The sequence below is a fragment of the Gavia stellata genome, chromosome 18 (assembly GCF_030936135.1).
Source record: "Gavia stellata isolate bGavSte3 chromosome 18, bGavSte3.hap2, whole genome shotgun sequence".
Classification (NCBI taxonomy): domain Eukaryota; kingdom Metazoa; phylum Chordata; class Aves; order Gaviiformes; family Gaviidae; genus Gavia; species Gavia stellata.
In genome coordinates, this window is record NC_082611.1 from 20123423 (window position 1) to 20137044 (window position 13622).

The 13622-nt window shown below is 52.4% G+C and overlaps 1 protein-coding gene across 1 annotated transcript in view; it reads right to left on the bottom strand.

Moving 5' to 3' along the window:
* LOC132318653 (hydrocephalus-inducing protein homolog) overlaps nt 1-13622 on the bottom strand; it is a 147800-nt gene that overhangs the window by 18238 nt on the left and 115940 nt on the right. The window contains exons 44-61 of the mRNA XM_059826626.1: nt 12388-13023; nt 11717-11929; nt 11093-11295; nt 10730-10912; nt 10389-10508; nt 8908-9067; nt 8630-8802; nt 7962-8160; nt 6994-7093; nt 6350-6449; nt 5667-5835; nt 5147-5385; nt 4709-4823; nt 3888-4092; nt 3295-3530; nt 2412-2563; nt 1242-1434; nt 252-360 (exon numbers count right to left, since the gene is read on the bottom strand). Coding sequence (XP_059682609.1) covers nt 252-360; nt 1242-1434; nt 2412-2563; nt 3295-3530; nt 3888-4092; nt 4709-4823; nt 5147-5385; nt 5667-5835; nt 6350-6449; nt 6994-7093; nt 7962-8160; nt 8630-8802; nt 8908-9067; nt 10389-10508; nt 10730-10912; nt 11093-11295; nt 11717-11929; nt 12388-13023 — 3505 coding nt within the window. The remainder of the gene's footprint in view (nt 1-251; nt 361-1241; nt 1435-2411; nt 2564-3294; nt 3531-3887; nt 4093-4708; nt 4824-5146; nt 5386-5666; nt 5836-6349; nt 6450-6993; nt 7094-7961; nt 8161-8629; nt 8803-8907; nt 9068-10388; nt 10509-10729; nt 10913-11092; nt 11296-11716; nt 11930-12387; nt 13024-13622) is intronic.

Consider the following 13622-nt stretch of genomic DNA (forward strand, 5'->3'; position numbering starts at 1 on the left):
GAGACCTCAGACGGTCCATTCAAGTGCTGATAATTCCCCGACAACTCAACCCACCACGTCCAGAAGAACAGAAAAACTTCCTACAACTTGCTAGGAGGAAACTCTGCAAAGAGTCCATGGGAAAAAATAGGGGTACAGAGAGCCCCAGGAAAGAAAGTATGTCTAACATCTGGCTGCTGCTTGGCCAGGCCAAGAGCAGGGCACGCATCTTCCCTGTGTGAATGACCACACTTCATGGTTAATGAATTTACCTTCTCCAGGAGAGTCCTCCTTCGTGCCCGCAGCTTGGTAGATGCAGTGTGTGGTGGGCCTGGCTTTCAAGAAGAAAACTCCCCCTTCATCCAACAGGTCTATCATCAACTGAGAACAGGGAACACAGAGAACGACCACACTGGTGTGGGTACAGGGCGGCACGTGGATCGACACCGTACCGCTGCTGGTCCAGCACGGGGAGCCCAGCACGCTTTCCCGCTTCAAACACAGCTCTTAGCACAAAGTTTAAGTAAAATCAGACAGAAAAAAAGAGTGTTCAGAGGCATTGGGATATCATTAAATTAGAACCAAACAGGACAGAAAGTACTAAAAGCAATGAGCAGAACGGAATTAAACTACAACTGAGTTTAATTAAAATGTAGTAAAATGTGATCAAATACAATCTAATGTAACTAGGACATCCCACATTCCCACATGAGAACCAAAGTGTGAGAAGAGAGTCGGGAGGAAAAATACCCCATCAACTTTCTTGTGTTGTGTTGAACTGAAAAGGATGGACTGGTCAGAAACTCACATTGCCAAGAGGAACACCCTTCCCGGAAAGCAGAGTTCAGTCATTTGCTTAAAAAGAATTTCTGAGACCCATTCCTGTGCAGTTCACTGCGGCACAGAGTGGAAAGAGTAACCGGCATAAAACCCAAAGGTGGGTCAAGACTAGCGGAGACAGCAGCAGTGGTTGCAAAGGAGAGGGGGACAAAGACGAAGGGCTGATGGAACTTTCCTAGAGGATCTGGCTGAGAAACGAGACTTTTCCCACTGGTTTGCCAAAGCATCTTCCAGAAAGTCAGAGGGAGTTATTCTCCTGCGATGGAGTGGCTCTGAGCGCAAGGCAAGGGTTTCATTTGGTGTTCAACTGCACACATAGAGTAGCGGTGCATCTGTGCACCTCTACCACGGTTTTTGGTGCCTTTCCTCCATGGCACAAGGACTTGTTCCCAGACCAGAGCATTCCCTGAGCAGGTCCTCACCTGGACAGGTACGACGCCATCATTCTGAAGGACCAGAGACAGTTTTTCTGAATCACCCAGCAACAGCTTCTTGAAGAGCAGCACTGGGTTCCCTCTCTTATTGTGAAGGACCGGGCGCAAGACCGTCACTCGAGGCAGATGCCCATCTCCACTGATATCGAAGGTCAGGCTTTGTGCTTTAATTGCTGCAGGGCTGCAGGAGAGGCAGAGGAGAAATCCTTACGGCTGGCACTAACCCATTTCCCACTTGGCAATCAATGAAGCGAGTGCCATCCACTGCGTTTTCCCTGGCTGCTGCTCCTGTACCCCACGACACAGCTCCCTCTCACCCCTCTCCTCCCAGTCAGATTAGGGCCATTCACAAGAAGAATCTGCTCTGAAGAGACAGAGCCTTCCAGAATAACAGTTAAAAATAATTTCACTTCATCGAATCATGCACTACAGCAGGTAAATAATGAGGCAACAGATGGACATGGCAAATTCACTGGCTGCGGTGATATGAGACATATGCAAAAAGCACAAGCACAGCATGAAAATAGTAGAAAAGCAAGAAGGGAGAAGTCAATAAATAACACCATCACTAAGGATTATTTCCAAGGACACTAAACCAGGAATTGCTTATTAGGGCAGAAAGCTGACTTATCTCATCCCAATTCAGCGACTAAAGGGTTGGGGAAAAGCAGGTCAGATCCCCGGTACAAACACAGGTCCCAGGACAGAGGAGCTGGGCTACTCTTTCGTAAGGGGTCCAATCGCTCCTTTAACATAAAATATGTTAATATACCCCAGGTAATCACATAGGATCATCTCTTTTTAACATAAACAAGGAGGAAATAATGCATGCTGACTTGCTGGCACAGAAACCACTTCATCTAACGCTTTGTCCTTGGAAAGCCCCAGCTCAGCTGTCGCACATCTCCGTTTCTTTCTGATTCAATAACTTCCAGTTGGCTACCTGATGTTCTTCATAGACACTCATATAGGCTAAACTATGACCCTTATTTTTCTGCTCTGCTCTATCTAGTAGTTACTGCCTCCTATATTACCTAATGCTAAGTACTCGACCTAAGGCTAATGAAAGCATTAGGGTTAACAAGAGGTCTACGTCCTCCCAGAGGAGAGGCAGCTATCAGAAAGGTGTCCCTGACAAGATTCCCCACGGTGAATTACCTTGCCTGGACATCAAGAGATGCCTCAAAAGTGCACTGGTAGCTCTGCATCGCTTGCGGAGTGAAGGTCACTGTAGCAAAGGCGTGGGAGTGGCTGGGCACGCACGTCCGAACGGGATCCACCTCGAAAATGTGGCTAACAGGGCTGTTAAGCTTGGGGAACCCACAAAGAGGTGTTAGGAGAAAACATCCTTCAATATGATTTGCCTTAGTCACATATTCATCATGGGGAACAGCCCCAGGCAGCATTTTCCTTCCTGCTTCCCTGGACAGGCTCCTTCCATCTCGGGGGTGACTCCAAAGTGGTGCTGACCTTGCACACGAGCTGCCATAAAGCCCAGGAGTGCAAAAGCTTGCTCTGAGCGCTGGGCAGCCAGCCCAGCATACTTGGGAGGTGGGGACTGCATGGCAAACCCCACAAATAACCTAGAATTGGCCTTTAAAGAGAAGGGAAAGATCAGGGAGCCTGAGGAAATAGTCTGCTTCGAGCCCTGGCACATCAGTCCAGTAAAAGCCCCCATCTGAGCGTGCTTCCAAGAAGGGTTCAGGTCTCCCACCAAAGATACAGAGGGTTGAGCCAAAATCTTGCTTGAATCACGGAATCACTACGGTTGGAAAAGACCTGTAAGATCATCAAGTCCAACCATCAACCCAACCCCACCATGCCCACTAAACCATGTCCCACAGTGCCTCATCCACACGTTCCTTGAACACCTGAGACACACTGAATTCAATTGCCACCCCAGCATTGCTGCTCTCCCCTCTAGTTTGACCTGCACTGAGCTGAACTAGTCCAGACGAGAGGAAGCAATGAATCTGGAGAAGGCGGCAGGCTACCACACAGCCTTTAAAGAGCAACAGTCGCCTTGGCCTCTTGTTCCTACCTTACTGGGGATGGGTTTGATGGAGAAAACCACGTCACAGGGGACTTGGTTCACGTTGCAGATCTTGAAGCGAGCTGTGGCCCGGTGCCCAACCAGAACGTTGGTGAAAATGAACTTGTTCTCATCTGTGACGAACACGCCCTTGTCTCGCACTGTCCGTAGGATCCGGCAGAGGTTGATGCTGCTGCAGATCCGATGTTCCTCAAAGATGGACTCCATGTCATCAACCACAAATGCTGTGAGCAGACAAGAGGGAGGGCTGAGGATGAAGAAGCCTTCCTGCTCAATTTATCTGGACCCTCTTGGCCTCTCAGAAGGCTTGATAAGCCCTTTCTGCCTGGGTCACTGCAAAACCCAACCTGGGTGGGGAGTTGGCTGTGAGGATGGAGCTCAGTCACCCTCAGTCTTAAAGGGCAGCGCTTTCCCTGTATCCTTCCATGTTTCCCTCCCAGCCTCCCCCCACTGCTGGACTTGAAAAGGACTGGAACCTCTGAGGATTTTAAGATGGGACTTTAGGGTTAGGGCGTCTCTCTGTAAGCCTGGGTGCTGATCAGCAGCAGGTCTGGCCAGGGGAACCTGTGGACGGGGCATACCTGGGAGGCAGGACTCAGCAAACAGGGTGTAGGGGATGCCAAGGGGATTGTCCGTAGGGTCTCTGTCGCTGATGTCGATGGACAGGTACTCCTTGCAGATCCCCACTGGCTCTGTGTGGCAGTCCACTGTGATCATCTGCTGGCCCCCAGGAGGGATGGAGCCAAAGCCAGGGTACACCGTGAACATGCCTAGAGTGAGGCGAGCCTGCAGAGAGAGTCCCAGGAGAGGCTTGAGCATCCCCAGCAAGGAGTATGCCACTCCTTGACCTCCAGCCGGGCCCAAGCCCCCAGTCCCAGGGCAGGGAGGGATGATTCCATGGCCCATAGGCAGCCCCAGGATGACATGAACAAGCTGGGAGGAGGCATAGGCTTGTCCCAAGGGGTATGGAGAAAGGAGTTGGGGTGTAAAGGGTGAAGGTGGTGGCTGGGATCCTTCAACCTCCAGGGGTAAAACAGGAGAGCAGAAACGATGGGAGAGGAGAGAGGGGGCTGGGAAGAAGAAAAAGCAAGGTCATCTCATATCAATGGACTGGGAGTTCAAACAGGGATGTTCCGCATCTGTGGTATTCATAGACCTGTTTTGGCCAGCAGCTACCAAACACAGGACCTGCTCCCCTCCCTTGAGCCCACAACTTCAGGTCTGAGCCAGAGCATGGGACTGTCAGTGGGACTGAGCAGCTCCTGCCTCTGCTTGTGGCTGGGAGATGACCTCCGTCATGCAGACCACCAGATCTCATGGCGACAAGCCCCCCAGGCTGGGCACAGCAGCGTCCTCCCACTCCAGCTGCAGTGGCACGTGTTGGGGAGCCGGAGCCACCCACCTGCAGGAAGGTGTTTGTGTCCTTTGGCAGCGAGCGCTTGCTTTGTCTGGCCGAGGGAGTCATTTTGCCCACGTTTTCACTCTCGTGGGAGCGGGCAGATTTGATTCGATGTGCACTGAGAGGAGAAAGCAGAAAACATCCATCACGCTGAGCTCCCCCTGCCTTTCTCCGCGGCCAAAGCTGGTCTTCCTCGCCATGGAGGAAAGTCCTCCTGCTCCCGGAGGGCTCCCTGCACCACCCATTGCTGTAGCTTATGGATAGATCAGCTGTATCACCGCCTTTGTCCTACACATGGGGATACTGAGGGGTTTTTCTGCTCCCTGCTCACAAGCCAGTGACGCAGATGGACAAGAACCCAGGTGTCCTGGCTGCCTGTCACACCCCAGCCATGCTGTAGTGCCTCCTCGGGCAGGAAGGGTGGTGCAGGTCTTCTCTCACCTTTTCCTTGGCAATACAGGTGCAGCCTGGTCCGCTCGGTAGATGACGAATTTAAAGTCAAGGACACCTTTGTTCTCCAGCGTGAAGGTGCAGGTTTTCCTGGTGCCATTCGTCAAGGCACCGAAGTTGATGAGCGAAGCAGGGTAAATGCTGTACTTGCTGTACACAGCTTTTGCTGACACCCTCACTGGGATGACAGCGATGGTCTCGCCTCCTTCACAGATGCTGGGCTCAATCACCTGCAACCGGAGGAGGGGTTGGTAAATGCAGCAGAAGCCAGCCTCTATCTCTGTCCCCTGACGCCACCCCAAGTCCCCATCAGCTCACCCTCCCTGCTTAAATGCCTCCTCCAGAGCCAATTTCAGCTCTGCTTAGGAGCATCACAAATGGTTTCTGAAAGACTTTATTGTATATGGATGAGAGAGGATTCCCCAACTAAAGCCTTCCTCCCAGAAGACACGTGTCCCGCCTACACTCCCAAGACGCGGTGTGCTAACACCGCCTGGCCCAGGCAGCTCACCTGGCACTGCAGGATGGGTTTGTTCTCAATGCTCATTTCCATCTTGGGATGGAAGAGCAGCTGGACCTGCACGGGGTGCCCGGAGGCAGTCAGCACGCCCTTCTGCGGCTGGAGAGTGAAGTGGGATGCTAAGTCGCGTACGTTGGTATCTGCGGCTTCCAGCTTGAAACTGGGGTGAAAGGGAAGGAACAGACCTCTGCAGTTAAAAATACCGGTGCCACCAGCACAGCCGGGACTTTGCATAGGACCATCAACAAAGTAATAAAAGGGAAAGAGTCCAGCTCTGCTTGGGGAATTCCAGATCTTGACACAGAGTGCAGACAGTCAGGAGTGTTGTAAGCTAACCTTGACACCAAATTTTTTCATTCCCTCCTTTAAAGAGTCTCAAAGAGAAATGAGCTGACCCTCAAAGGAGGGCAATGAATCTCAGCAGTGAGGGGCTTACATTTCAGGGTCTCTCCTTCTGGTTCCTGCTGAGCTGTGAAGAATTGCTGGTGTGTGGCTGGATTCTCTATTAAAGTATTTGAGCTTAGAGAGCCCAGGTTTTTATTTACCTGGAGCATGAGGTAGTCAGCATGGGAACAGGTTCTAACCATGGACAGAAGGAGAATGCAGGCCTGGGTGGCACCATGCATTCACGGGTGGTGGCACCATGCATTCACAGACCAGGCAGCTGGACCCACCTGTACACGATCTCGTATTTCCCTTTGTTCTTCAGGGTTAGCACCTGCTTTGCCTCATCCAGGACCTTAAGGATCCCAAAATCCACGCTGCCGTCTGTACCTGCAGAAAACCCCCAGAGAGAGGTAAGAAATGGTGAATATTTGTGAGCTGCTGCAGACTACACCAAGTGACAAGATACAGATTTGGAGTTCTCAGGTGGCACAAAACCCTTCTCGGCAAGTTTCTCTTATGGAAGGTTTTTCTAGCTACTTTGCTGCCCTTTCCCTTACTTGGAGAATATGTGTAGGGTTTAGTAGCTAAGGAGCTCACTTTCCATCTGCCTGCTTCCAAGCACAGATCCCACAACTCTCTGTGCCATGCCGAGCCTTCACGAATTGCCAATTGCTTGTTCACATCACTGTCGTTTCAAAGCCCCCAAATCAATCTGCACATGAAGTTGCACACTTCAAAGTTTGGAGGCGAGAGACTCAAGGCTCTCTCTGTATCCTGACAGTGCTTCACTCCACGCAGCTTGCAGGATACGTGCGTTACGTATCCGTGCCACGCTTGCATGGTATCCCATCCTGTTCCAAGTGCCCTGGCTGCTCACCTGCCAAGGCAATGCCATGCGCCGGACTACTTGGCTTCGGGGGCATCCACTCACCTTTAGACATGCTGATGCTTAAAGCAACGTCATAGGCCTCCGCAAGGATTTGGATATTTTCAACCTGAACAATCCCCAGGATGTTTTCTGCATCTGAAACCTGAGATGGCAAGAAACAAACACTGCTTAAACCATTCTCAATTCTTTTGGAGGACAACATACGAGGGCTTGCCTCTGCCGGCTGCTTCCACCATGGCCTCCCCTGCTTGACAAGCATTTGTGACTCCCAAACTTTCCTAACCCGTTCATCTCACGGGCTGACCCAGCGAGATTCTGACGCAGTAAGAAACCCTGTCAGCCCACCTCGGCGCTTCTCTAGCAGCAGTGTTGCTGCTAAAGCACCCTGGGAAACAAGGGGATGTTAAAGCCACCACAAGAAGCATGAGGTGTCCTAGAGCACGTGGCATTGATGCCCAACCCTTTCCTCTTCAACCACCCAGCACCCTCACTGAAACACAGCCCCTAAACCCTGGGGAACAAAATCCCAGGCTGAGAGTTTGTTGCTCCATGTTAAGAGCCCCAGACGGATTCCAGGATGGCTGCAGGGAGCACGCCCAAGTCTGGACAACCAAACGACTGCACTCAACCATGCACAGCAGCAAGGTTGTTGTTGTACGGCCTCAGGACGAAGCCTCAAAACCCAGATGTAGGCCACGCAGAGGCAGCACCTCTTCCTGAGGTGCTGTACACAGCAGTACATCTCTTCCAGACTCCACAGCGTACTTGCCCCATGAAGCTCAGCTACAAGAGCACCCTAGGAGTCACCTAGTTTCCAAAACGTTATCCTTCAGTGAGAGTCCCTTGCTGCTAAGGGACTGGCCCCCCAGCAACGCAGGTAGAAGGGAATCTCATGAAGGCTCATCCTTTTGCCCTCTTGGCAGGGTACCCTTCAAGCACAGTCTCCCAATCCCCAAGAGCACAGGGATCACTCTGCCCTGCTCTGCCAGGGAGGGCACAGTCCCCCTCACCTCTAGTTGGATCATCTTCTTAACGGTTACAGCCTTCGTGGCCTTGAAATACAGACGCACGCCAAACTCCGTGCAGGGAGCAATGAGGCCCTCATCCTGTGACAGGGAGAAGTCCTCGCCGAGGTTTTCCAGCCCGCTGAGCCGCCAGGCCACGGGTAGTGGGGTGCTGTTTCGCAGCACCAGCGTCTTGCTGTCCCTCCTGTAGAGACAAGATGACACTCAGCACCGGTTGCTCGACTGTCATGCTAGCCTTGCAACTGAAGGCAACTTGGAGCAGCCCTAGCCATGCGTATGAAATCATATTTTAATGTTTTCCCTATGTCACAAGTCTGAGAGGTGAGGTCCTTGGGGGACAGCTTGGTGTCAGAAGTGTATCCAAGAGAAGGGAGATAAGGAGGAGCCACTGGACTGCTCTGCAACCAGCAGACAAGATACCAATGCATCGAGATGCCCATGGCACAGCATTGCTGGGGGGCTATGGAGCTCGTGGCTGTTACAGGATATCGGAGCCAGAGAGGAATGGTGAGCAAGGGACTGGGAATTGCTGGGAAGAAAAAGGGATGCTAGCCCAGCCTCCAACCTGAGTGGCCACACAGCCGGCGAGAGAAGCTGAAGGGAAGCCCACTGTCAGCTCTCGTCACCAGCAGAGCAGCCGCGGGATGACTGACCTGTGCAGAAGCAGCCTGTCGAAATGCACCTGCTTGGAGCTGACCCCCAGCTCCACCTGCACACCCTGGCAGCACAGGCGGAAGACCACCGGCTCTGGGTTGTCCTTAATGCAGCAGATGAGGTTGTCTTCCACGAGGCCAGCTGAATTGGGGTACGCCCAAACGCTCAGCTCCTAGCCCCATCCCCGCAAAAAGAAATACAGAAAAGCATTCAGTGAGCAGGAGGAACGGCTCCTGGGCACTTCTACCAGAGCCTGCCCTACCTGTCCGTCTCCTACCTGCTTCTCGTTAGGTTTCAGCCTCATGCTGGGGGGGTCTAAAAGGAACGTGTCCGCTTCGACGTCGTGCTCAAAGAAGAAATGCACCTCTGCCTCCAGTGGGGTGACATTGAGGATGGTTAACTTCTCGCAGTTGCTGGGATACTGCAGCGCCTTGTACCTGTCCACAAAAAGGGGAAAAGGCTGCAGAGGAGATGCCGGGACCGTGGTCTTTATCACACATCGAGGAAAGCACTGTGTCCTGGCAGCGGGAGGTTGCACTGAAAGACCATGGTCTAACAAGCCGGCTAAGAGAAAGGATCACTTTCACGGGCATGTTGCTTGGTACGTGTGTTCGTCCTTGTGTTACTTTGATGTCCGCCTCTGTACCTGGTGCCTCCATCCCAGAGGCGTTACAATGCACAGGCCACTTAAAAGAGCGTTTTACAAAATAGAAATTCAAAGGCGCCTGGAAAAATAAAAGTACACCAGGCACATGGGTTCTTCCCCCTTCTTTGTTGGGTTTCCTTCCCTGCAGGGCATAAAGAAACGGTTTTGAAAAGAGGTTTTAAAAATAGTTTAGCTTATCTCTTTCAAAAAAGTCACAAGGCTGCCTTGTATTTCATGGGTTAGCCCAAAGTCTGAGGGAAGGAAATAGAAAGGATTCATTCCCAAGAGGAATGCTAAATCTTACAAGTGTCCCTTCTTCTCAGGCGTGGAACAGAATTTGGAGTTAAAAGGTTAAAAAAAGCAAACAGAAACCTGAGACCATTCATCAGCCTAGCTAAAGATCCTCTTTTGTTTTTTAAACTGTTTTGATTTAATTTCCTTGGGTGGTCAAAATACCACTAGCTCTCCAGAGCTCCCATGAAGACAAGAACTTCATTTCTAATATTTAAAAAAAAAAAAAGCTATGTTAAAAATAGAAATACGCCAGCAGCTACAATGCCAACTTTTTTAGGCAGACTTCATCCGGCAGTGAGGATCAGGAAAATGTAATTCCCATTTTTATTCCTCTGCAGGTTCCGCCCCCCCCACCACACACGCTTATTGGCAGGTCAACTCAAAGTCTTACTAATATTACAGATTAATGAATGGTTTACAAAACCATCAGCAGAATAATTGCTCATTCAGTTCAGCTCAAAGCACTTTAAAAAAGCCCCATAAAGTTCATTTCACAGGTGGTGAGGCTGAGATGTGGAGGGGGGACACAAGTTGCCCCAAGTCACCTTCAGGCTGGAAGCAGCACGTGGCTCTGGCCACCGAGGCGCCCACCATGTTGGAAGATCGTCTCCATCTCTTCCCAGCTCCTCCGAGACTCACGTGCCTGTTTATCTACCCGAGTTCACACATCCGCGGTCCTTCAACCCCAGGTATCTCTCAGGTCTTTGCCTGGGCCTGCCCGGAATTGTGCCGCGGGGACAGCATGTCTCCAAGCATGTCCATGAAAGCACAAGGCCCTGGAGATCCCATCCCAACATCAAGAGATCATCAAGACGTACCGGTCTCTTGACTTCCCACACAGCAGCGGTCCAAAGTGGAATGCACCCGTGTCCATGACATACTGCTTGAAGATGATGTCGTCATCTGCCTTGCTCTTCCTCCACTGAGGAAACACCAGCCTGGGCAGAAAAAAACAGGGAATGAGGAGCTGCGAGATACTCTAAGTAGAAAACCTGGTCAGAAAGCCATAACCCTTCCTGGTGGCTGAGGCACCAGTACTGGTTCCCAGCTCAGGCAGCACGCTCTGCCCAAGCCAGAAGGCCACAGGGGTACAAGGGACAGCCCTGGCTCGGAGTTTAGGAGGGAGCAGTGTGGGAGGGCTCCCACGGGCCAGCCTTACCGTGGGTCCTGGCTGATGGTGGGATACAGGCAGGTGCCCCTGCAGTGCAGCTGGTACAGACGGTTTGTCCCCAGGATCTCAAAATGCAGCGTCTGATCAAACTGGCCCAGCACTGTGGAGCTGAAGTGGACCTTCAGTTCCACCTCGCCGCGGGCAGGCACTATCCACCGGCAGCTGCTCAGCCTGGCAATTAAAGAGGAGGCTTCAGGCATTGTTAACGAGCAAACGAGACAGGGAGGAGGGTTGTGAATTCGCCATCCCATGGAGGCACTGGCAGAGGGTCCCTGCAGAGCTGGGGACAACGGGCCTCGTTTGGCAAGATGGACATGAAGCAGAGGGATCACCTCCTCCCTCACAGCTCACCTGACGGATCTCCCTGGGCACGGGACCGCGTCCATGCTGCTTTGGTCCGCCTCAGGGGGACGTGTGGGTGCTCCCATGCCTGGCCCCTGGAGACTTTGCCTCCTGCGGCTGGAGTTCCGCTTCTCCCTTGCAGCCTCCCGGCTGCCTGCGGCTTTCTGCTTCCTCGACCGGCCCCTGGTTGGGGTGACCTGCTCCTCTGGCATCTTCACACCAAGAGGAGAGAGAGAAGGGAGAGAGGTGAGACCTGCCCTGAGACATCCCCATCCCGGAAAAAAAACTGCAGGTCTGCTAACAAACAGGAGAGAGAATAAATAAGTAACCAGCATCTGCTGGTTTCATAGCTGCCCAGGGACTTGGTCTTCCTTATTGGACTTTGTTTTGCCTACGAGACCTCTCCTCGCCCAGGACCCTCTCCTCAAGGGAAGTTGAGGACTTTAGGTGATTTTTTTTCTCTCGTCTTACAGAACCGCCCTATGTCTCAAGCACAGCTGTCTCTTTCGGACAGACAAAAGGGACGCCTGCAGACATGGGACCCCGTCATGTCTTCACTGCCCTTCCACAGTGATCTTTTTCCATCCTCCCCCCCACCATGCCCCCACCCAGCCTGCTCCCTTGCCCTGGCACCTTCACCGCAGGCACGGTCGGGGCATCCACAGGACTTTCCATATCCTTCTTTTCATCTTCCGCAGCAGCATCTTCTGGCACAACAAAGACGAAGTGCTTGAGGGCTTCTCCTGCTGCAGGGAGCATCCGCTTCTCCGGGTAGTGGACCACAGAGTAAAAAGCCGTAGGGGGAATAGGAGGCCCGGAGGGACCCAGTCCCAGGTCATCCAGGATCTAAAGCATAAGAGAAATTCCCATCACCTTCATCCTCACACTCCTTCCTTAAAGGCAGGGAGCTTTTGGCAATGGGTTTTTTTTTTGTTTATATGGAGTACAGTGCTTTTTTACGCCCAGTGGGGTGGGCAGGCTCCAGAGCAGTGCCAGGACCTACAAGCGGGACCTAGAGAGAAACCTCTCCCTTGAGCGACTCAGCTGCCCTGGGACCATTTTTAATGATTTCCAGACCGGGAAACTCTCTGAACAGACAGGATGCTTGAACAGAGAGAGCACTCCCTCTTTCCACCCATCTGAGGGATGCTGAGAACCTCCCCAGCCACGTGGCTGCTGCGGAGCCGTTGGGGAACATCATCAGTGGCCTGGACAAGGCTCTGTGCCATTGTCACCTGGCAGGACACAACACACCAGGGCCCAGACCATAGCAGGCTCAGCATCTGAACCTTGCAGGGCTTTACCTGCTCTGCTGCTGGCAGCTTGCCGCTCTCCAGGATCTTCTTACTCACATCTTCTGAGCTCAGCACCTGCATGTTCAAGCAGGGCACCCCGACATCCTGCCCTCTGGCTGACCCTTCTGCACCTTCCCCTTCCAGCCGAGATAACTTGGAGTCCTCAAGAGCCTTCAGTTTTTCCAGCCGCTCCTTCTCCAGGCGCTCTTTCTCCGCGCGCTCCTTCTCTCTATCCTTCCGGCTCCTGCAGCTGGATAAATACCGGCGCTGGTCTTCTGCTTGGTGCCGCACCTCCTCTTGGTTCAGGGGGGACAGCAGGATACCCTGAACCCTGTCCCAGGATGACAAAATATGTGTGACGTCCTTCTGCGATGCCTCATAGATCTTAAACCTCATGGCCAAGTTCTTCTCGCTGTCACTCAGGGCCTCGTTTTTGGTTTCCCCCTGTTCTGGGTCTGAGGGTTGCACAACCACCGCTGGGCACGCATCCGTCAGGGGAACCTTGCCTCGCTTCTTCGTATCTTCCTTGTCACCTGCAACAGAGTCTGGGCGCTCCTTTACAGATCCCTTCTTGTCCACCCCCTTGGTGACATCCGACCAGTTGCTGGTGGACACGTTGGTGTTGCTGGTGGATGCGTTCATATTCTGGGCAGGAGGAGCAAGAAAAAGCAGTGAGCATTTCAAAGCACCGACTCAAATGCTGTAGGACAGTGATGACCTTTACAATAGCACCCCAAGCCTCGTCCGAGACCGGTGCTAGGTGCTCTACAAATCCCAGTTCAGAACGCAGCTGGTACCCAGTTTAGCTCAACTGAAACCAAACTCCCCAGTGCCAGACTGATGAGGAGTCCTGCAAACCAGATGAAGAACAGAACAGCTTCCCAACCCAAACAGGGAACTTAAGACACCTCCTTATTCCTGTGCAGTCCTCTGGGCTCATTTGTGGTGTGCTGAGCATCCCTGTGGCTGGCTGACTCTGGGAAGTCTGGTTGCTAATGAATACCTAAGGCTTGGTGGTGTCTCCTGCCAGTCATGTAGGAAAAGACACCACATCCCAGATGGATCGTGGCTCAGAGGTGTAAGTCACATGCAGAGTGGGGAGAAATGCTGGACTGAAACTATCCAGGGTTTCACAGTGAATGTACGGAGTTATCTGAAGCCGTGACTCCAAGGCAGCATGATCCTAGAAGAGCAGTTCTCCAACAAACCCATGGGAAAACACACCTCTAGCAGCATGATCCAAC